Consider the following 23,658-nt stretch of genomic DNA (forward strand, 5'->3'; position numbering starts at 1 on the left):
GCAAAAGCTTTTCATTTTAGTGTAGTCCCAATAGTTTATTTTTGCTTTTGTTTCTCTTTCTGGACAACTATCTAGAAAAATGTTGCTAAGGCCAATGTCAAATTACTGCCTAGTTTTCTTCTAGGAGTTTTATGGTTTTATGTATTCTATTTATGTCTTTAACCCCTTTGAGTTTATTTTTGTATGTGGTATAAGAAAGTGGTCCAGTTTTATTCTTTTGTATGTAGCTGTGCAGTTTTACCAGTACCATTTATTGAAGAAACTGTCTTTTCTCTATTGTATCTTCTTGCCTCTTGTGTACCAGATTAATTGATCATGTAAGTATGGGCTCTCTATTCAGTTCCATTGATAGAGGTGTCTATTTTTGTGCCAGTTCCACATGTTTTTGATTACTATAGCTTTGTAGTATAGTTTGAAATCTGAGATTGTGCTGCTTCCAGCTTTGTTGCTCTTTCTCAGGATTGCTTTGGCTATTCAGGGTCTTTGTGATTCCATATAAATCTTAGGAGTATTTGTTTTAGTTCAGTGTAAAATACCATCGGTACTTTGATAGGGATTATATTTACTCAGTAGATTGCTTTGGGTAGTATGAATATTTTAACAATATTTTCCTAATCCATGAGCATGATAGATCTTTTTATTTATTTGTGTAGTCTTCAATGTCTCATCAATGCCTTATTGTTTTTAGTGTACAGGTTTTCACTTCCTTGGTTAAGTTTATTCCTAGGTATTTTGTTCTTTTTGGTGCAATTATAAGTGGAGTTTTTTTTTTTCCTTTCTGCTACTTTGTAATTAGTGTATAGAAATGCAACAGGTGTCTACATATCGATTTTGTATCCTGCAACTTAGCTGAATTCATTTATTGTAATAGTTTTTTGGGGGAGGGTTTTCTATGTATAATACCACATCATCTGCAAGCAGTGACAATTTTATTTCTTCCTTACCAACTTGCATGCTTTTCTTTTTATTGTATGATTGCAACATCTAGGATTTTGAGTACTACATTGACTAAAAGTGGTAAGAATGGATAACATCCTTGTTGTCCTTCTGTTCTTGATGGTGAACAACTAAGAGCTTGTCTGAATATGATGTTAGCTGTGGGTTTGTCATCAATGGCCTTTGTTGAGACTCACTTTGTTGAATTTTCATCATGAATGGGTGTTGTATTTTGTCAAATTCCTTTTCTGTATCTATTGAGATGATCATGGATTTTTTTCTATTTTGGTTGTTAAAATTTTTAATGTGAAAATCATAGTAATGTGCACGATTATTTCTTTGCTTTCAACTATTAAGCTTCGGATTACACTTGGGCTGGAACCTTCTTTACCAGGTTGGCAATAGTGAGCATCCTTGCTTTGTTAGCAATTGCAAGGGAATGTCTCTAATGTTTTCCCTGATATTATCATGTATGCTGTTAGTTTTTGTAGATATCATTTATTAGGTGATTTCCTTCTAGTTCAAGTTAAATTGGAAGTTTCATTGTGAATTAAGGTTGCATTCTACAAACATTGTTTCAACACATTTAAAAATCCTATGACTTTTTTTTCTGTTGGTATGATGACTTACATCATGATTAATTATGGTATTAAGGATTTGGTTAGATAGTAATCTTTTATGATTTTGACATCTATTTTCATTGGTGACATTATTGGCTAATTTTACTGCTACACTCTCACGGAGCAGGGAGGATTTTCCTTATCTTTTTTTCCCACACAATTTTTTTTAAGATTTCACATAAAATGGAGTTGTTTATTCATTTAAATTTTGGTAAAACTCCATATAAAATGCCAAAACTGGAACAGGAATAAATAGACAATTTGAACAGAGCCATACCCAGTAAAGAAATCAAATTAGTAATCAAAAATCACCCAAATAACAAGAGTCCAGGGCCAGATGGCTTTCCAGGGGAATTCTACCAAACATTTAATGAAGAGTTAATACCTATTCTCTTGAAGCTGTTCCAAAAAATAGAAATGGAAGGAAAACTTCCAAACTCTTTCTATGAGGCCAACATTACCTTGATTCCAAAACCAGACAGAGACCCCACTAAAAAGGAGAACTATAGACCAATTTCCCTGATGAACATGGATGCAAAAATCCCCAATAAGATATTAGCCAACCGGATCCAACAATACATTAGAACAATTATTCACCATGACCAAGCGGGATTTACCTGGGATGCAGGACTGGTTCAGCATCTGCAAAACAATCAGTGTGATTCTTCACATCAATAAAAGAAATGACAAGAACACATGATCCTCTCAATAGATGCAGAGAAAGCATTTGACAAAATACAGCATCCTTTCTTGATAAAAACCCTCAAGAAAGTAGGGATAGAAGGATCATACCTCAAGATAATAAAAGCCATACATGAAAGACCCAATGCTAATATCATCCTCAATGGGGAAAAACTGAGAGCTTTTACCCTAAGGTCAGGAACAAGACAGATATGTCTCCTCTCACCACTGTTATTCAACATAGTATTGGAAGGCTTAGCCTCAGCAATCAGACAACACAAACCAAAGGCATCTAAATTGGCCAGGTCAAACTTTAACTCTTCGCAGATGACCTGATACTCTATATGGAAAACCCAAAAGATTCCAGCAAAAAACTGTTGGAACTGATCCATGAGTTCAGCAAAGTTGCAGGGTATAAAATCAATGCACAGAAATTGGTTGCATTCCTATACACTGATAATGAAGCAACAGAGGAGAAATCAAGGATCAATCCCATTTATAATTGTACCAAAACCCATAAAATACCTAGGAATAAATCTAACCAAAGAGGTGAAAAATCCATACACTGAAAATTACAGAAAGCTTATGAAAGAAACTGAAGAAGACACATAAAAAAATGGAAAAAGATTCCATGATCCTGGATAGGAAGAACAAATATTGTTAAAATGTTGATTTTAACATTTTAACATTGGGTAGATTGCTACCCAAAGCAATCTACATATTCAATGCAATCCCTATCACAATAAGATCAGCATTCTTCACAGAGCTATAACAAACAATCCTAAAATGTGTATGGAACCAGAAATGACCCCGAGTAGCCAAAGCAATCTTGAAAAAGAAAACCAAAGCAGGAGGCATCACAATCCCACATGTCAAGCTGTATTACAAAGCTGTAATCATCAAGACAGTATGGTACTGGCACAAGAGCAGACACTCAGATCAATGGAACAGGATAGAAAACCCAGAAATGGACACACAGTGTATGGCCAACTAATCTTTGACAAAGCAGGAAAGAATATCCAACGGAATAAAGACAGTCTCTTCAGCAAGTGGTGCTGAGAAAACTGAACAGCGACATGCAGAAGAATAAACCTGGACCACTTTCTTACACCATACACAAAAATAAACTCAAAATGGGTGAAAGACCTAAATGTAAGACAGGAAGCCATCAGAATCCTCATCAAGAAAGCAGCCAAAAACCTCTTTGACCTTGGCCTCAGCAACTTCTTACTCAACACATCTCCGGAGGCAAGAGAAACAAAAGCAAAAATCAACTATGGGGACCTCATCAAAATTAAAAGCTTCTGCACAGCAAAGGAAACAATCAGCAAAACTAAAACGCAACTGACAGAATAGGAGAAGATGTTTGCAAACAACATATCAGATAAAGGGTTGGTATCCAAAATCTATAAAGAACTTCTCAAACTCCACACCCAAAAAAACAATAATCCAGTGAAGAAATGGGCAAAAGACATGAATAGACATTTCTCCAAAGAGGACATCCAGATGGCCAACCGACACATGAAAAAATGCTCAACATCACTCATCATCAGGGAGATACAAATTAAAACCACAAAGAGATACCACCTCAGGCTAGTCAGAATAGCTATAATGGCTAAAATAAACAACTCAGGCAACAAGAGATGTCGGCAAGGATGCGGAGAAAAGGGATCTCTTTTGCACTGCTGGTGGGAATGCACTCTGGAAAGCAGTATGGAGATTCCTCAAAAAATTAAAATGGAACTATCCTATGAACCAGCAATTGCCCTACTAGGTATTTATCCGAAGGATACAGGTATGCTGTTTCAAAGAGGCACATGCACCCCAATGTTTATAGCATCACTATCAACAATAGCCAAAGTATGGAAAGAGCCCAAATGTCCATTGATGGATGAATGGATAAAGAAGATGTGTTACACACACACACACACACACACACACACACACACACACACTGGAGTATTACTCGGCAATCAAAAAGAAAGAAATCTTGCCATTTGCAACTACGTGGATGGAACTAGAGGGTACTATGCTAAGTGAAATCAGAGAAAGACAAATATCATATGACTTCACTCATGAGGACTGCAAGATACAAAACAGATGAACATAAGGGAAGGGAAGCAACAATAATATAAAAACAGGGTGGGGGACAAAACATAAGAGACTCTTAAATATGGAGAACAAACAGAGGGCTACTGGAGGGGTTGTGGGAGGGGGAATTGGCTAAAAGGGTAAGGGGCATTAAGAATCTACTCCTGAAATCATTGTTGCATGATATGCTAACTTGGATGTAAATTTTAAAAATTTAATTAAATAAAAATACAAAAAAAAAGTTTGGTAAAACTCAAAGCCATTTATGTTTTAGTTTGTTTCATGTATAAGTAAATATTTGATACACTTGAGTTTTTAATAGTTACATAATCCATAGTTTAGATTCTGTATCATTCTTGATAAATTATAAAATTTAGATTATCTTGAAGTTTCTATATTTATTAGGAAAATTTATTGATAATTTTTATTTTTTTTAAGTTTATCCATTTTGGGGGGGGGGCAGAGAGAAGGAGAGACAGAATCCCAAGTAGGCTCTACACCATCAGTGCACAGCCCTACATAGGGCTTGAATTCACGAGCCCCTGAGATCATGACCTGAGCCAAGATCAAGAGTCAGACGCTTAACTGACTGAGCCAGCGAGGCACCTCTAGTCATAATTTTTAAAACTCTACTCTATATGATGTAGTAGTTATTTTGCTCTTTTTTCCTGATTTTTTCCATGAGGTGGTCTATTTAGTTAGTTTGGTCAACTATTGGTTGTTGATTATTTTGTTTGTTTTCTATCTCACTGAATTTATATTTATCTGTATTAGTTACATTCTACTTGAGTTTAATGCTTAGCTCATTTTAATCTTTTCTACTCCCCTATTTAGGCATTTCAGGCTTTAAGTTTTCTTGTAAGTACTTTTGTGCTAAATCCCACATACCATTTGAAGTGTAACGCTCTAGAAATGTCGTTTCCAGTTTTTACTGCTGTGTGCATGGTGACATTTCTTTCACAATTGCTGTGTTACTGATTTCTAATTTTATTTCGTTATCATTTGGGGGTGAACAAATTTTTCCTTGGGTGTGTTTCATTTATTGTAACCTCTGACTTTTCTCTACTTCATTACCTATACCCAGGACGTAGGGAATGGTTCATCTGTTTGGTAAATTAGGGAAGATTCAACTGACAAGGTGCATAATTATACCTAATTCTTGGGTTAAGTCATCTAGCCCATTTGGCTTTTATTCTAAGCCTTCTTCACTAACATTCCAAGCTTTTGTCTCCAACTTTTCAGTAAAAAAAGTAGTATTTTGGCTCCTATTTGCTATTAATTGTCATACTCTTTAATTGTTTCCAAAGACAAGCAGGAAGGAGAGGACCTATGTTCTACACTAGATATAAAGTCTTTTGTTTTCATTTAGACTGCCTCTGTGTTCCCAAAGTATGACATTTTAATGCTCTGTTGTTTTTGAAAATGTCATATACTGTTTATATTGGGTGCATGGCTCTATATGTGTGTATACATTCACACATAGACACAGAAACATGTACGTTCATGTGTTATGTCATATTAGTTCTTACCAATACTTTGATTTATCAATTTATAAGAATATAATAAAAATCTCTCATTTTGATGTGGATTTGTAGTTTTTCTTTGTTTCCTTTACCTTAAATAAAGGATATCCTGATACATGATCAGGATTGTCCTGAGTGTCCAAATAATGTGCTCTTAATTATCTGGGCCTTCTGTAGCTAATAAAACTGTGAACCATTTTTTACATTTCTTATCTAATTTTTGAAGGGTGAGAGATTTTTCTTCCTGTAAATTTTTAGAATTCAGAATCCTACTCTTAATTCTCAGTCTTAAGAGATCTTAGCAAATTTACTTATTGAGCAGAAAATTCTATATCTTATGCTTTTGTCTCTTAAAACTAAATTGAAAAGATTTCATGAATTGCAGCACTCACCATCACATGATTTTGTTTCTAACATTTGTTCTGGGCATAGATGTTGATTTTCCAGTTCTTGTATGATCACCGCTCTGGAACGGACCTGTATTCCACCAAAGCCTAGGTCCTCACCATTCACGCAGGTTATCTGACACAGGCTCCACGAAGACCAGTCCTTCAGATAACAGTCACCTGCAAAACACCAGTTGGTAGTTCATACACATACCCATAAACAGCAGCCGTCCAGCTAGTAATTATATTTCTTCACCTCACCGGGAAATGTTTCTTGGTATGCTAGTCATACATGATATTTATAGGATTTAGATAAGTATTTAATTTTGGCAAGTTTATATGTGGTTTACAAGTGTATATTAATGTTAGTTTTGGAGTGGATGTTGCTGAATAGAAACTACAGCTTCCAAGATCTTGTGCCTTATGATTCACCTCCTCTTAAGAGACAACAAACAGTTGATTAAAACCTACCACCACTCCAGGGACGCCTGTGTGGCTCAGTCGGTTAAGGATCTGACTCTAGATTTTGGTTCAGGTTATGATCTCAGGGTGGTTGGTGAGTTTGAGTCCCGCGTCAAGCCCTGCACTGTTAGTGAGAAGCCTGCTTGGGATTCTCCCTCTCTCTCTCTCTGCCCTTCTCCCCCTTTCTCTTTCGTGCATGTGCTCTCCCTCTCAAAATAAACTTTATATATTAAAAAACAAAACAAAACAAAAAAAACCTACCACCATTCTTGACATTATGGTGAAGAGGTTTATTAAGCACTTGGTAGTACCAATGAAAATCTAAATATACATGAAATTTGTCTTGTAGATATGCATAATTTCAAAAACACTTGAACTCCAAGGCTGAGAAAACTGGCATTTATACTTTAGTTTTTCCAATTTCTTGCCAGAGGTGTGAGGGTGAGACAGTCAAGTGAGCAGCAACTGCAGTAGTAATAATCCTTGTGACTTTATCTGACCTACATCTTCAATCGAATTCTTTTTTTCAATTATTTATTGAAGAAGAATATGCATGAAAAATGATCACATATTATAAATGTTCAAATTTTCACAGTCTGATTTTATAACTTTGCGGCCAATGCCCAAATCAAGCAAGAGGACATTCTCAGAATTTCAGAAACCTTTCTTGTGTGACATATGGAATCGTACCATCTGTATCTGTAAAAAATACTTCACTCATTTATGTTTGCAGGATCCACATGTATTTATGTAGTTCCACTGTGATCATTAGTGCTGTATTTTACTCCATTATATGACTGTGTCATAATTTAGATACCATTCTTTTGATGGGCAGGTGGAGAGTTATACATTATTTCTATAATGAATACTGCTATTGTGAACATCTTAGTGTGAGTCTTTGAACTTATATGTGCATTTCTACCGGGTGTATACTTAGGAGTGGAATTGCTGGGCCCTGGTGTATCCTGCGTTCAACATCTTCAACCATTTGGAGAACAAGGAGGATTTGATGAAATATACCTTTCCTGTATACCCATCCATTCTTCAGGACTGACTGGTGATACTGTACACAGGATATAGTAAATTATGATAGACACGAATCCACAGGGATTCTTATCATTTTAATTATTCCAGCCATACCATATGCATAATTCATATTGCCTTATATTATGCTGAAGATGCCTAATATTAGCACAAATTTGCCTGGAGATCTGATTAATGAAAACATGTCTTGTGTTATAATTAAGAAATCTTGGCCAGATGTGAATAACTGGCTAATAGGTATATGTATAACAGTAAAGTGGACTGATTTTTGTAGACCTTTATTATAGTATGTCATTAATACTCAATGTCATCCTGAAGTGCAGAAAATTCTACTAAATTTTAGAAGCGTTGAGGAAAAAGAAACTACGAAGCATGTTTAAATACTTTGGGGTTACTCAGTTTTTAATTACATAGGAAAAACTATTAAAATTTTAAATAGTCCTCTCAAGATAAAGGTAATGTAACTACACCCCAGTGATTGCAAACTATGTGGAAATAAAACATATCATTTTTTTTTTACTGGTAGGCTTTATCTCTGTGATTATATCACTTGACATAGTGTATTTTACAACAAAACTCAATAAATCTTTTAGTATTTGTCTGTGAATTATATAATCGTCACCCCAAAAGAATCCATGTCAGGCTTTAAAGGCTGAATAACAGCAAATGACAGTGAGACATTGGGCTTGTACTAAACATACTTTTATGTTTTGACCATATAAACCATTATAATAATAAACCACACTATGCCTGCAAAAGATAGGACAAGTATATAAGATGCACTTCCTCCTTCAGTATTTTACTTACTTTAAAGCTTATTAGCTCATATGTTGCTAGCTTTCAAAACCCATTATTGGAGAAAACTAGCAACTGGGATGAAGAGATGGTAACTTAGAAGAGCAGCCTCCTTCTGGGTTTGTAATTAATTTAATTAGAATAGTGTGTTTGTTCTGTTTTATGTTATTGTGGGATCTTGTTTTCCTTTGGGTAACTTAGGACAAATTTCAATCTTGTGTTTATTTATGTTACTATTAGATTAGCACCAGTCTCTTCCATTAGAAGGTAAACTCAATGAGGACAGGGTATATATGTCTCTCAATGTATTGAGCCCTGTGGCTAGCCCCCAGTAACACCTGATAATAATAATAAAATGAGTGGGTGATTGTGCTGTAGGAAGTATAAGAAAACAAGTGGACAAACTCCACAGGAAAGCAGACACGAATTCCTGGCAAGGCTGCTAGTGCTGCTCCGTGTTGTGGTTATCACGATAATCCTATTCATGGCGCTGGAGATTTGGCTCTGGAATAGACAGGCCTTCCAACTTTTAGCTTTGGTGCCTTTTGACTATGTGGCCATTCGGCACATGAAAGCCCAAAGGTTCAGTCCTTGGCTCTGCCCAGAGCCCTTACCTGCTGCAACAGCCTCAACCTTGTTCAGCTGTGAAGCAAAATGATTTTATTGAATTGTATGTGAGAATGTGGACTGCAATCAGGCCAGTTTTTTTTTTTGGGGGGGGGGAGGGCAGGAAATGGAGTAGGGGAATTGCTGGATCAGGAATAGGTTATTATTATCAGGTGCAGGAATGTCTAAGAAGCAACACTTAATCGAGGTCTAGAAAGTAAGATTTTTAAAAAGATCTTTCTTCATTTGAAGTAGATGAAACTATAAGTATGTACAAAGGCTGTTGTTATGGTTGTGAGGAATGCCCTCAAAATCTAGCATATAGTTCAAAATATCAGGGGTTATTTTACTTTACTGCTCTGTTTTAATTTTATTCAGTTCATCTTAATAAACTATAGAAACTGCCAATATTATCATCTCAAATAATTTACTTAAGAATGAATAAACTGATGAGAGAATGAGCAACCCATATAGTAAGCTATTTACAGCATTTAGAGACTTCAATCCATTAAAATAAACTTCTGAAAATATGTCCTCCATCTTTAAAATTTCCTTAAACCATAACTTTTTTATTTAGGTAGTCTATTTTTGTCTCCAGTCAAAATTTGTTTGCCAAATCCTTATTTTTATTTTTTTGGGGATCTTATTTGAAATAACACATTCCTTAAAGAGATCAATTTTTTTCTTCTCATAATTATAAGCAAAGTGGAGAATAAAAACTTTCCACTGAGGGTGAAACACAGGCCATTTACTTCCAGTCTTATTTCTCTCTCGTCTACCAATAAATTGTTGCCCCCATCTTTCTCAAAGCCTTAGGCTCATGCTTGATGTTGAGCTTATTTTGATCTTCTGTCTACCCTACAGTTCTCTGCACCAAGCCCAACTTCCTAAATATTAGCTTATCACTGTCTTCCAGTTATTTCTAAACTATTTGATATATGATATTTGCTTTCCACATTTTACTGCATGAACCCATGTGTCCAACTCTGAATTGTGGTAATTTCTTTCAATATTTTCTTCCATAATATTTTTTTCTCACTCTCGAATGATTTTGCTGGGGAAAGGATTTTAGGCTCATGACTATTTTCCATCACACTGTGCATACATTCCATTGTCTTCGGACTTTCATTATAACTAAGAAGAATTTTTTATGATTCTAATTGATTGTCTTCCAGTTGTAAGTACTTTTTTTTTTCTTTCTGCATGCTTTACTAGTTCTCTAGTTTTCTACATTCTGTGTTTTAACTACAGTGTACCTAGGTGTGATTTTGTTTTCGATTCTTTTCAGGACTCAAAGTAAGTTTTCATTAATTATAGGACTTAAATCTTTTGCTAGCCATTTGTGTTAAAACCCTGCTTTTCTCTCTCCTGGAAATCCTAAATAGATACAAATCCCCTTTCATACGTTCCCTGTCAAGCAGGAGCCTAAGGCCTTAACTGCCCTCCTCTGCGGGTGTTAGAACTCCAGGGTGGCAGCAGAGGCCACACGGGAGACCTGGACTTCACCCTGAGTTGGCAGTAACAAGGCAGTAACCCCTGCATCCACGCTATGTATCCAGTTGTTGACACAGATACTACTGAATGAGAAGACTTGCTGACATGCCTTAACTTAGACTAGCAAGTGCAACCTCTTCTCTATCCTAGGTCTAGTAAGAAATGACCAAACTATGAATAACATTTTGTTATTGTTACCTGGGCAAGGCTGGGTGCAGGTCTCCTCGAGAACCATTTTTTTATTACCATCTATAATGGGTTCAATGTCAGTACAGAATTCTTCATCCACCACTTTGCCGAAATCATCACCTGACCCATCACTCACTACACAAGAAATGTTCCTCGTTCTGGTCCCTTCACCACACTGGGCATCCTAGAACGCAGGAAGAAATAACTAATTAGGAAAAGAAAAATAATTCATTAGCAAGCTCATCACTTACAGTCATCTTCTGCACCATTGATCTTGATTTATGAGCAGTTAAAGAAGCATTTGAAACCCTAGAGAAGAAGTCCTGTAGGACACTAGCCATAAAGTATACAATGAACAATTTATTTTTTTTGTAGCCGAAGACAGGCAAATAAATTTTCATTAAAATGAATCTGTCTCCAAATGATTTTAAACACACAGGACAGGGACTGCTGGTTATCAAAACTAATTAAACAGTTATGAAATAGCAAGGCACCTAAAATCTTTAAGAGGAAACATGTCATCTGTAAGTTCTGAAAAATATTTCTGAAACTAAATCTCTGCAAATAAAGAACACTTCTCTCTCTCTCTCTCTCTCTCTCTATATATATATATATATATATATATATATATATATATATATATATAATTTTTTTTTTTTAAAGAGAGAGTGAATGTGAATAGGGGCAAAGAGAGAGAGAGAATCCTAAGCAGATTCTGCACTCAGAAGGAAGTCAGACACAGGGCTCTTTTGTATGACCCTGGGATCATGACCTGAGCTGAAATCAAGAGTCAGATGCTCAAATGACTGAGCCACTGAGGTGCCCCCCGCCCTGAGCTTGTTTTAAAGTAGGCTCCATGCTCCATGGAGCCCAATGAGGGGCTTGAACTCATGACCCTGAGATCAAGACCTGATCTGAGATCAAGAGACAGACGCTTAATTGCCTGAGCCATCCAGGTGACCCTCTATACAACTTCTTGAGATTTGATTACCTGTACTTGGCATAGAGACCACTGGCCATATTGCCATTGATAACAGGGCTTCACTGGGCAAGGCTTAGACTGTTCCATCAGGGCAGGGCATGGTCGTCCATCACCCTGAAAGGGCTGAGTCACTGTTCGTCTTCGGATCATTTTTCCTTTAAGAGATACAAAGAGATGCAAAGTGATATATTTGTGTAAGCATCTATCTTGAGAGACGGCATCACAGACATTTCTCCTGAGGAGATCCAAGGGACAAGTAAGTCTCAGATATTTTGAAAGGAAAGACCCTGATTCAACCTTTATGAAAATTATCTGGTAAGCATTAAAGCAAGAGTGATATTTCATATTCCTTGACTATTAATCTAATGCTAATGAAGGTACAAACAAACCTGTGAGGCCACATGTTTGAGAGCATTCTGACCAAGGAGACCAGTCAGAAAGCTGACAGTTTATAGGACATTCCACCATGCAGGATGTGTTCATCTGCCAGTTCTTCTCCAGGCCAAGCTGAAAGGAAAGAGGTAGATCTGTTTTACTGACCTGGAAGGATGCCATGATGTGTCTTATTATTAGAGGGAGGATGGGAGGAAGAAAAAAAAAATAGTAGTGGGGAGGAGAGGAGAGGAAGAATAAGCAAGATGCATAATAAAATAAAATGGTATCTGGAGGACAAACACCCAAACTTAAAACTATAAAGTTGTTCAACCCACGAGAGTGGGAACAAAGGGCACAGGATGAACTAAGGAGTCCATTTACTCCATATACATTGTTGAACTTTTCAAATTAAAAAAAAAAAAAGTTTTTAAATTTTAGCTAATGCTATCATCATTTTTTTAAGTTAGTTATTTTTTTATTTTTTTAAATGTTTATTTATATTTTGAGAGAGAGAGAGAGAGAGAGAGAGAGAGGGCAAGAGGGGGAGTGGCAGAGAGAGAGGGAGACACAGAGTCCAAAGCAGACTCCAGGCTCTGAGCTGTCAGCACAGAGCCTGATGTGGGGCTAGACCTCATGGATCATGAGATCATAACCTGAGCCGAAGTCAGAGGCTTAACTGACTGAGCCACCCAGGCACCCCTTAAGTTTACTTATTTTGAGAGAGAGAGAGCATATATGATTGGGGGAGAGGCAGAGAGAGAGAGAGAGAGAGAGAGAGAGAGAGAGAGAGAGAATCCCAAGCAGGCTCCATGCTGTCAGTGTGGAGCCCTCTGTGGGGCTCGAGCTCACAGACCGTGAGATCATAACCTGAGTTGAAACCAAGTCAGACTGTTAACTGACTGAGCTACGCTTGACCTAAATTTAAAAAATAATTTTTTTTTTTGAGACAGGCAGCTAGTTGAGGCGGGGCTGAGGTAGAAGGAGAGAGAGAATCTTAAGCAGCCACCATGCCCAGCACAAAGCCCAGTGCAGGGCTTGATCTTGAGCCACTCAGGCATTCCCATTGTTGAACTTTTTAAATAAGGAATGAAAAAAAAGTAGATTTAGTCTCTAAATTGGTTTACTTTCCCTAAAGGAGTAACGAGATAGGTGTAAGCATGATTACTTCCCATTAGTTAAAAACCAAGAATATCACCAATATATAGATTTATAATTGTATCTTTGGGATATTATTTCTTTTTATGTATCATGTTAAAACTGAAAAACAAAAGGTTTAAAAGACAAATTATCACTCAAAAACTAATAATATAACATTGAAATAATATTCTATAATAGTTAAGTATGTTATCTCTCTCAAAAGGAAATACGGGTTGCCAGAATTTTTTGATTACGAATATTTTATACACATTTATTTTTTACAAAGATTTTCTTTTCTAAAACTGATCTCAGCAGCTAACTGAGGTATAATTCACTTATTTTGGTTAGCCTCTCATTAGATTCTGACACTGTGACATTTTATTAGCATTGAGTTCCTTCCTTGTTTAAGCATTCTACTTTTAAAATATGAGATTTCCAACTCATCTACTATTATATGCAAACAGTTAAAAAGTCCAAGGTACAAAGTAGCACGAAAATAGAAGTGCTTAAGAGCTTGTGAGGAGACTACAGGTTTTGTTTTGTTTTTAATCCTTGGGATTTTTAAAATGGGTTTTAAAATTTTTGCATGAAAGAGAATTTTATAGTGTCTATGGTATATAGTAAAAGATGGCCAAAGAAATGTTATATTGTGGTTCAAGTATAGCTCTCAGCTCTAAGTTGTCCACTGAAAGAGGATCAGATCAGTGACTGTATGCTACACATCTCTCCAGGCATTCCTATTATATTCTTCACCAGTAATACTTGACAAAGCTGAGGATTTGGTATGAACATTTTTACCATATCACTTAATTCAGGTCTCAAAAAGTCACTTAAATCATGGGAGGTTGGAGAAAGGAGACTTAAGGCAATTATATGCTAATAAGGATGTGTAACATTTAAGGCAGATAATAGTTTCATGGAGAGAGGGTTTGAATCACAGAATTCAGCTACTATGACTTATTTCGCTGCAGAGTTGAAAAGGATGTCTGTTTATAGACCTTTGTGGTATCCAGTGGTAAGACATTTTAACAGTCTACTATGGTTTTTTCTTACATTTATTGTTCCTCTTTTTTTCTTCTTCTCTTACTGTCTCATCTATCTAAACATGTGTCTAACTAAATGAAAAGAAACCTGTTCAGGGATCAAAGAAGAGGAAAGGAGAAACCAATTACTAGGATTGGATGAATAAATGTCTGAAAAACATCAAAGAAAAAAATGCTATATAAATCCTAGATAGGTTTAACCCTAATTGTCCCCTTTGCTGTGTAGGAATGGCATTATTTCTTTCTGGTTCTTAGGGAAACAGCAAGAGTTAGCGACTGCTGTTGTTCTGAATGCAGGGTTTGCACATGTATTAGTAGGTAGGCAATCAATCCATTATTTAAAAAGATAGCCAGCTTTTCTCAGGGATATTAGTTAATACTACTGCATCCATGGGGATGCATAAACAGGATAGGAGTTGTTTATTCCAATTCCTGTAGAGAGTAGCACTGTACTTCCTAAAGACAGTGATTACTACAATGTTATGATTTGAATCCCTAATTGTTACCACAGTATTCAAACAATGTAACATTAATGCATAAAAGTAAATTTATCTAGGCTCCTGGATAATTAAAATAACAGTTATTTCTCAAGGTTTTACTTACATTTCATTTAAGAAATAAAGGACTCTATACCTCTGTCCTGTAGTCACTTATTTTTTAATTGGTTTTGTATGATTTGGGGTTAGCTTTCACAAAGCTCTCAGCTATTTAATGTATATTTCATTCTGATCCAGGAGGACATTTACATGCACGTTTGCAAAAAAGGAGATATTAATCAACTGGAAGTAGATCAAAGCTCTCCAGCCAGCATATGACTATAGTAATGTCCATTAATACTGTTATTTTTTATAATGGTTACATTACTTTGATGTTACTAGTTTCAAAACCAAATTAATTCAGGTATAAAATTTATAACTAAAGTATGAATACACTAAATTATGTAATAAGATGGTAGTGGGAGGAATTTACTAACTAAACAACTTGTTTTCAGAACACTCAGCAGCTCCATTCCCATGGACAGATATAAGGAAGCTGTTAGGTCTACATGATAAAGATATCAAATGGATTGATATCATCTCCATCTGGAGTTTTCTCTTAGTAGCTGGAATAATTTACCATGGGATTATACAGCCCCCAAGATGTGTAGGTAGAAGTCATGGTCACCATGTCTGCTGAACCCCAATGAGGTCATAAGCTCCTCTCTATGTGTTCAAGATCTATTGAGGCTCCTGTTTATCTTGGTTCATGTTTAACCCAGTGGGGTTTAGATGCAGGAGGAGTTAAAACCTGTCAGGAATGTGGGGACCCTTTTGGTATGGAAGTCGGACAAAATAATTACAACATGAAGTGTAGCTTCAGGAAGAGAAAGGCCAACAACTATGTTTCCTCACATTTCATAAGGTCATACCTAGAAATGATGACATTACTTTTATAAATTGGAAAATTAACAGTTACAAGTCTCTGCACCTCAAAGATATAATGGCAGACTTCATTCCTTTGTTTGAATTTCAAGCTCTCTCTTACCCAGACCTGAGTACTTAGACTCTCACAGCTGGATATTAGATCCTGATATCAAAATCTGCTACCAAACCACATGCGATCAATGTTTAGCAACAGAGAGAATAAATGATGGCTCTTGGCAGGTGTCCCAGGCAACACAAAATTCACATGAAATTACAAAAGATGATGAGTAGTCTGATTAAGATTTATTGCCTTTATTCACCTTGATTACTTATTGTTCCCCAAGCATTTCTTTCCAAATAGGCTAATTAGCATACCTTTGGGCTCCAAGCAGAACAAAATACAGGAAATTATGTGTAGAAATCAGTAGTTGGACAGTGTTTCTTTTCAAGAGGGTGCTTAACAGCCTCTGAGTAGTATAGAAAACCATCTGCTGGCAATGAGCTGCAGTGAGCACAGGTCACTTGGCTCAGCATGAATTGAAATTATTAGGGAAGAATTTACTCACAAAGATATAACACAGTATCCCCTCACCTCTTCACAATATTTCAGGTCAACCGACTTGCCATCACTTCGAACACAATCCAACATCCTTGTTTTAATGCCATTTCCACAAACTGCCTTCTCACTGAGCTGACACGTGCTCCAGTCTGAAAGGAAGGGAGCCCATCAGAACAGAAGGCTATGTATGAAACAGATTTCAAATGAAACTCTGATGACCTGAATCCCATATTTAATTCACAACTGCTTCCTAAGCCCCACAATCAATCATCCCACATGCAGAGCATATGGGTCCCGGCTTTGAACATATCAAGAGTCAAATGGAATTGCTGGGGTTGCACATAGCTATGGGGATTATTCTTGAAGGCAGATGTCTACCTGACAATCTTGACAGCTAGCCTTTTGGTGACAGTGTGAAACTGGCTTTGGCCTGCAGATCGAACGTCACTTAAAAACGTTTTTTTCCTAATAAAAGTAGAAATTTAAATTTTAACATTATTTCAAACAAAACACTATTTCACTTACTGTCCATACTTAGAATGTTTAAAAATATACACTTATTTATTTCAAAATCACTTTGGCCATATCTATTTAATTCTTTTATTTCATGTCTTTTGCAAAGTAATTCTTTCAATCTTTCTTTCCAGGGTAGCATAGCATGGCCCAGAGAACTGTGACTTCTTTGTATCGTCAAAGGAAATGGAAGAGAAAAACCTAAGGAGACAAAAAGCCAATCTGACTGCTGTGTGTTAGTGCACAATGTTTAGAGTTTGTTTCAGCGGGAAAATTACTTGGGAAAAATTCCAAAATAAGCTTCAGTGTTGCCTTACATCATATAAACCAACGCATTCTCTTCTTTCTTAGAATTTGCGCTGATATGGTATGAGATGAGGGTTATGGGAAAAAATGAAGTCATAATAAGTCTTTTCTTCTGAAAAAAACATTCATCCTTTTTCATCTGTACCTTTGATAATGCTGAAATGTTTGTATCTTCTTCATACGGTTTTTTGGTAGCTTAAGATTGCTGACATTTTTACCTCAGACTAATCATGCTTATAAACTTCCCCCACACCAAGAACTTTGTCCTAGTATGTTATAGTATTAAACATCTTCTGAAGAAGAAAGACATCTTTCAATAAACCTGATACTTATGGGAAAGATATGTATCTTTTATTTGCACCTTCCCAAAGTGGGAGGATGTCTTCAATAGGATCATTTAGGCTATTCACAATCTACTTTAAGGGCTCAATGTCCGTGTGATATTTTCATTCTCTATCCTGATGTTTACTGAGAAATAGATAAATATTTCTGTCATTAAATAAAGAATTATCTCTGGGAAGGTAAGAAGCATGTCCAAAAGGGACCCAGATGGAGGGGAACAATACTTACGGGAATACTGCTGAGCTGAAAGGCACAGGATTTGGCCTTTAACTCTGTGATGAGATGACTATGCACATACCTGTTACATTATAATCATAGTGGAAGCAGTTTTTGTTTAGGTTACAAGGTTCCTTCTCAACAGCATTAGGGCAGGCTCTTCCTTCATCAGCAGGTTGTCTGATGGGATCAGCTGACCTTTGCCGGAAACTGCTTTGATTGCAAGGCTGACAAAGAATAATACAACTCCTCAGAATGGTGAATCCCCAGGCACACAAGAGCTAATATATGAGGGAGAGCACTGGAGCAGGAGTTAGAATTTTTGGGCAGAACACCTCAGTGTCGCCATCTATAAAATCAAGTGTCAGATGAGTTTCCGATGTCCCATCTAGCTATAAGATGCTTAAGAGTCTGTGTGTCAAATACCAATGAATACATCCCATCACACATATGTAAACACACACATGTGATCATATTAATTATTGTAGATCACTAATACAGAATTTGTAAACAATCTATCTATCTAATATAGTTTCTTGGACCTGAAAAACCATTTTAAGGGTGATTTTAACATATTAGTTATTATAGATCATGAATACAGAAATCTATCTGTCATCTATCTATCTATCTATCTATCTATCCGTCCATCCATCCATCCATCCATCCAAGTTTCTTAGACCTGAAAGACCATTTTAAGGGTGGCTTTAAATAACTAGTTTTAGTGACCTTTCTTTTCCTAATGGGCACATATACATGCCCACAAACACAATTCAGCAGTTAAAAAAGACTAGCTTGCCATTCTGTTACTGGCACAGTCTTGTTCTGAAAACATCTGGTTTCTAAGAACAGGAACTTCAGATATGATGCTATGGAATTAGAACAGAAAATCATTTGCATACCCTTATTAAAGAGCTGATTCTTTGTCGTTATTTAACCTGTATCCAAGTCCACCGGCAGCCCTGTTTTGCCCCTGCTCTATCAGTTGGCTGTTAATTAGCACCTTTAATAATGTTAACCCTGAGATAGAAAATTAATCTCACTTTGAAAACACGCATCATAAATTCTTTGAAACTGTCTTATATTGTATTTCAGCAAATTAATTCCACATTAGATGTATTCTTCCCGTGTTTTTGATGCCATTTTGAAATGTACAGCTTTGCAGAGGTGCCTGCGCTAAGCCACATTTCCTCCTACATGCTCAGCCAGTTCTGTTTCAAATGACTCTGCCCAGGGTCCTGTGGAAGAGCCCCTACGGGCTGTTGAAATCTAGAAGCTTTGTGTGATTTGAAAGTCTCAGCTGGCTTTCCAGGCCCACAGAGACACGGAGTCAGTGTGTGGAAAGAGATTCACTGACACACAGCTTCCTTCTTTCGATTCCCTTTCTTGCCAGGATCTTCTGCGTTTCAGTGTCAATACCCCTGCTGCAGTATCCCCACTGTGTGAAAGATTATTCCAACAATTTAAATAAAATGGATTGGGCAAAAAGCAAGGGATGACAATAACCTGACACCATTAAAGTACCTTTACTAGAGCTTCATTCTTTTTCCCTTTACCTGGAAGGAATCATTATCACCATGGCAGTTTTTAACATGCTGTGTAGTTATAAACTAATCCGAAGGTATTTTGTGCGGGTCTAGGAGGATGGCGGAAGGCATAAAGGTTGCAAGAAATTGAGCTGTTCTAGTGTGAGACAAAACACTGCTGACTTTAAATGGCATAATCATAGAATGAAGTAGCCAAGAAAACACCCTTGCTTTCATAAGCAATTTGGTTTAGTAATTATTATTTTCTTAGTAATAGCTCTGAAGCTTTCATGGTAAAAAACTGGGTAAACTCTATATTGATAAATGGTTCATCATCTTACCAAAGTGCATCGGGTCCAGGGACCCCATTCAGATATCACACAATCCTCAGGACACGGTAATTTGCACTCTCTGGAGCCCAGGGGCATCTCTTCTGGATCACAGAGGTAATCTTCTACATGGTCAGAAGGGCCATCCGCTGTGTTCTGCATGCATCTACAAGAAAACATATACCTATTCAGTGAAAGAACCAAGACAATTAGAACAATGTCCAACCCATAGGATGGATGGTTCTTCCTAAGACATCATTTAGGTGTTGGAAGGTGGGAAAGTTTGCATTTTATAAACTGAATTCTCCAAGCATGAAGACATGAAAGGATCTCTGCCTCCCATAAATATTTGCAGAGCTTCAGTATGATATAAAATCCACACTTGATTCTGTCATCATAATCTTTTATAATTATAGCCACTGTGTGTATTATAAACTCGGTATACAGTCTTCCTCTGAGAGGAGAGGGCCTTTTACACTCATATATGATGTAGCACCTAATGGGGAATGGTCCACAGAGATTCATAGAGGGGTTGTAATTTTGGAATATAATGCACTTTTTTCTTCAGAAGAAAATGGTATAGTCCATAGAGAAGGTAGACTTTTATATGATGAAAGATGAGGCATCCTGAACTTTCCTAGTGGGAGGTTTCATTAGGTATTTTCAAAAATAACTGATGGCACTTATCAGGTTGTTTTGTAATTTTAGCCTCCTATATGCTGATAACTTTAAAAGAAACCCAGAAGTGAAAGCAATTATAGTAGTAATAATAATAGCACACATTCTCTAAATGTGGTTGTTTCAATCATCCTGTATCTTCACCTTTTTTAGTGTTAGTTTTCTTTTTAACAGAACCAATTCAAACATTTTATTATGTTTCACCGTTTTGCAAGCAGTCATGGTAGTCTTGTTTACTCATCTCTTGAGGAGCTAATTAACGTGGCTAGTATCAGACTTGACTTTTACAGACGTTAATAATCTCCCCAAGCACTGTTCTAGTAGACGAGAAAAACTTTATCCCTCATCTATAACTCAGAGAGGGTCAGTCAGCTTAATGGGTTGGGGAAGAGAATGCATTGCTGGAACTAAAAAGGCAGGCTTGAGTTCTTAAGCCTCTCAAACCCATTGCAGTGTTTTACACTGTTGGTGAAATTACATTATTAATTATACCTGGAATTTCACCTTTCCCAGGGATTTACAATCAGTGGGGACATCGCATTTTCACAAACCTACTCTGCAGAAACGCGTTTCTATCCAGTACTGCCCAGTTTAAGAGAAACGTCGTTTTCCTGTGGGATGCTTTTAATGGCTGGAAAACTGCTATTCGTCATGTCTTAGTTGGATTTTTAGTCTGAAAATATACCCATACAATACCACCTATGCATCTTTTTTTTTTGGTATATTAGATAAAAATAGAAAACCACCACAAAAACATGCAAAGGTAGATATTTGATTTCATCACTGAAGAAAAAATTATACATTTCTTTGGGAGAATTTTAGTTTCCGAGGAAAAAGTTCTATCTTCAATGGCACTGAAAAATGTTCTGTTGACAGGAGCTTTGAGAGGACATGAAGCAGAGTTTAATGCTCAAAAGTTGGATTTGCTGCTAAGAAAAGATTGAATTCATGGTAGGCACTGACACAGCGAACAAGGATTAACTTGCAAAATTACCTATTGATCCAGAGTTAAGGACAGATGTTCAATACTCGATTAAGTACTTATATACATAAAACTACATTTTCACAGGCTTTTCTTCTTTAATTTTTTATTATATAGGTAATTTATTCAGTTTAGGAAAGTCAGAAGAAAAAAAAATCACATGATTCTATCACTCAGAGAAAAGCATTCTTAACAGACTCACAAAATAGGAACAAACTTTACTATTTTGTGCCTTTTAAGAAAAAAATTAAAAATACATTATGGATGTAACTTTTAGTGACTATATTCAAATAGCCTCATTTCAAGGTGCCACAATTGCTAAAAAGACCCTTATTGTTGACCTTCAGATTCTTTATGTTTTATTTACTTCATTTGGTATTAACCAGCTTTTAAAATCACTCTAGAGTACAGACTAAATATTTGGATCAAGTTTTAAGCACAAAGGAAGGCACTTTGAGTGCATTTGCTTTCTTCACATTCTTGGCCTTTCTCCTTTCCACAGGAGACGGAATTATGATGTGAGAAAACTGAACTGTATTAGAAATAACGTCATGCAGAACCAAGCTGAAGGCAAAGGGTGGAGCCAGAGCCCACCACGGCTGTGACAATAAGGGGCTACACTGCAAAGAATTCAAAAGCAACCATGAAAGTAACCAAATCTGTTGCTTTTTATTGTTATTATTAATTTTAATTGTCACCATGTGCTGGCAATTCTAAAAATAATGTCCGTGAGCAAATATCCCTTCTGACCATGGAAAATCACTTCGGCCACTTAGTGTATGCTATGCCATACCATCCTAAAAGAGAAAGAATGGGATTGGATAAATTGGAATATGCTGTCTCGCAGACTCATCTATCCTGAAATGTTGCCCAATGCTTGCATATAAGCAGTACATTTTGGCCTTAATTATTAGCAGAGGATAAGGTTAGAGAGGTTTACTACTCAGTAACAAAAAGGAACATTATTATGTGATCAGAGATCATAATCAATACTGACCTTGTGTTTTCTCTATTTACATTAAAGATGTTTACTAAAAACATAAATTGATCTCAAAAGTTACTTTGATTAAGGGGTACTTGGAAATGGTGAGAGTATCTATTTATTAACCAAGAAAAAGCAACATGTACACAGATAGCTGAAGGGAAAGCTGAAAGAATAGTTTCTTTTTTTAAATTAAAACCATTTGTTTTTAGAGAGAGAGAAAGAGAGCATAAGTCAGGAGAGGGGCAGAGGGAGAGGGAGAATCTTAAGCAGGCTCCATGCTCAGTGTGGAGTCCAACACAGGGCTCCATCCCATGACCCTGGGATCACGACCTGAGCTGAAAGCAAGAGTCGGAGGCTCAACCGACTGAGTCACTCAGGTGTGCCACTTGTTCTTTATTACACTTTTTCTTACTAACTAAAAGCCCAACTTGATCAAAAAAATTTTTACAAGGAAAGTATTTTTAAATTTGAAGGAGAAATTTTAAATTTGGAAGGGAATGGTGGAAAATGGAATCTCTGTCTTTTCCTTACATTTCCCTATCCTATTACCTCACAGGCCCTCTTCCACCTTTATTAAGTTCCTCAGAAAAATACCTTGAGAGTTCAGAGGGCTTGGGAAAAAACAGATAGGAAATTATTATTCCTGGAAGCAAAGTTACACATAGTGTGCCAAAGTTTTATGATACGAATGCTAATTTGCTCTACTTTTCTGTTGAGAAATATAAATCTTATTCATGAAAAGTTAGATCATGGGTGACAGTGGGCTTCCTCATAACATAAGTAGTCAAGTTCTGGATGTTTTTACATTTGTCTTTACTGTGTGTCACTCAGAAGGGTTGGAAGAAACTGGTATAAAAAGTGATAAAACAGGGCACCTAGGTGGCTCAGTTGGTTGAGCGTCCAACTTCAACTCGGGGCATCATCTCACGGTTCGTGGGTTCGAGGCCCGCATCGGGATCTGTGCTGACAGCTCAGAGCCTGGAGCTTATTTCAGATTCCCTGTCTCCCTCTCTCCCTGCCCTTCCCCCACTCACTCACTCTCTCTCTCTCTCTCTCTCAAAAATGAACATTAAAAAAATTCAGTATAGAAAAAAAGAGTGACAAGAGACTGTGGATTGAATGCCAATTCTGTCACTTTTCTAGATGTGTGTTTTTGGTAAATTACTTAGTAATTCTGAGTCTACTCTACAAAGTGGAGATAATAAAACCAAATACACTTGTTTGGTAGGGTTCTAGAACCCCTAAGAGGCATATGCAGATACTGTAGGGGCAACTTAATGAGTATAAAACTTGTATTAAGCATTAGGGAATTTGTATGAATATGACAGGATCTCAGTTTGGAGAAAATGATAGAGTTTAATAAAAATGACAGATCAGTAAATGGATCCTTTCAAAACAAAGAGGGGTATATGGGGTACTATAGGGCAACACTGCTCAATAGAACTTTCTGTGATGATG

The 23,658-nt window shown here is 36.6% G+C and overlaps 1 protein-coding gene across 1 annotated transcript in view; it reads right to left on the bottom strand.

Moving 5' to 3' along the window:
• THSD7A (thrombospondin type 1 domain containing 7A) overlaps positions 1-23,658 on the bottom strand; it is a 439,517-nt gene that overhangs the window by 12,696 nt on the left and 403,163 nt on the right. Inside the window, exons 17-23 of the mRNA XM_049641551.1 lie at positions 19,568-19,721; positions 17,786-17,930; positions 16,360-16,475; positions 12,199-12,316; positions 11,819-11,964; positions 10,837-11,011; positions 6,244-6,417 (exon numbers count right to left, since the gene is read on the bottom strand). Coding sequence (XP_049497508.1) covers positions 6,244-6,417; positions 10,837-11,011; positions 11,819-11,964; positions 12,199-12,316; positions 16,360-16,475; positions 17,786-17,930; positions 19,568-19,721 — 1,028 coding nt within the window. The remainder of the gene's footprint in view (positions 1-6,243; positions 6,418-10,836; positions 11,012-11,818; positions 11,965-12,198; positions 12,317-16,359; positions 16,476-17,785; positions 17,931-19,567; positions 19,722-23,658) is intronic.

Source organism: Panthera uncia, chromosome A2, assembly GCF_023721935.1.
Source record: "Panthera uncia isolate 11264 chromosome A2, Puncia_PCG_1.0, whole genome shotgun sequence".
Taxonomy (NCBI): Eukaryota; Metazoa; Chordata; class Mammalia; order Carnivora; family Felidae; genus Panthera; species Panthera uncia.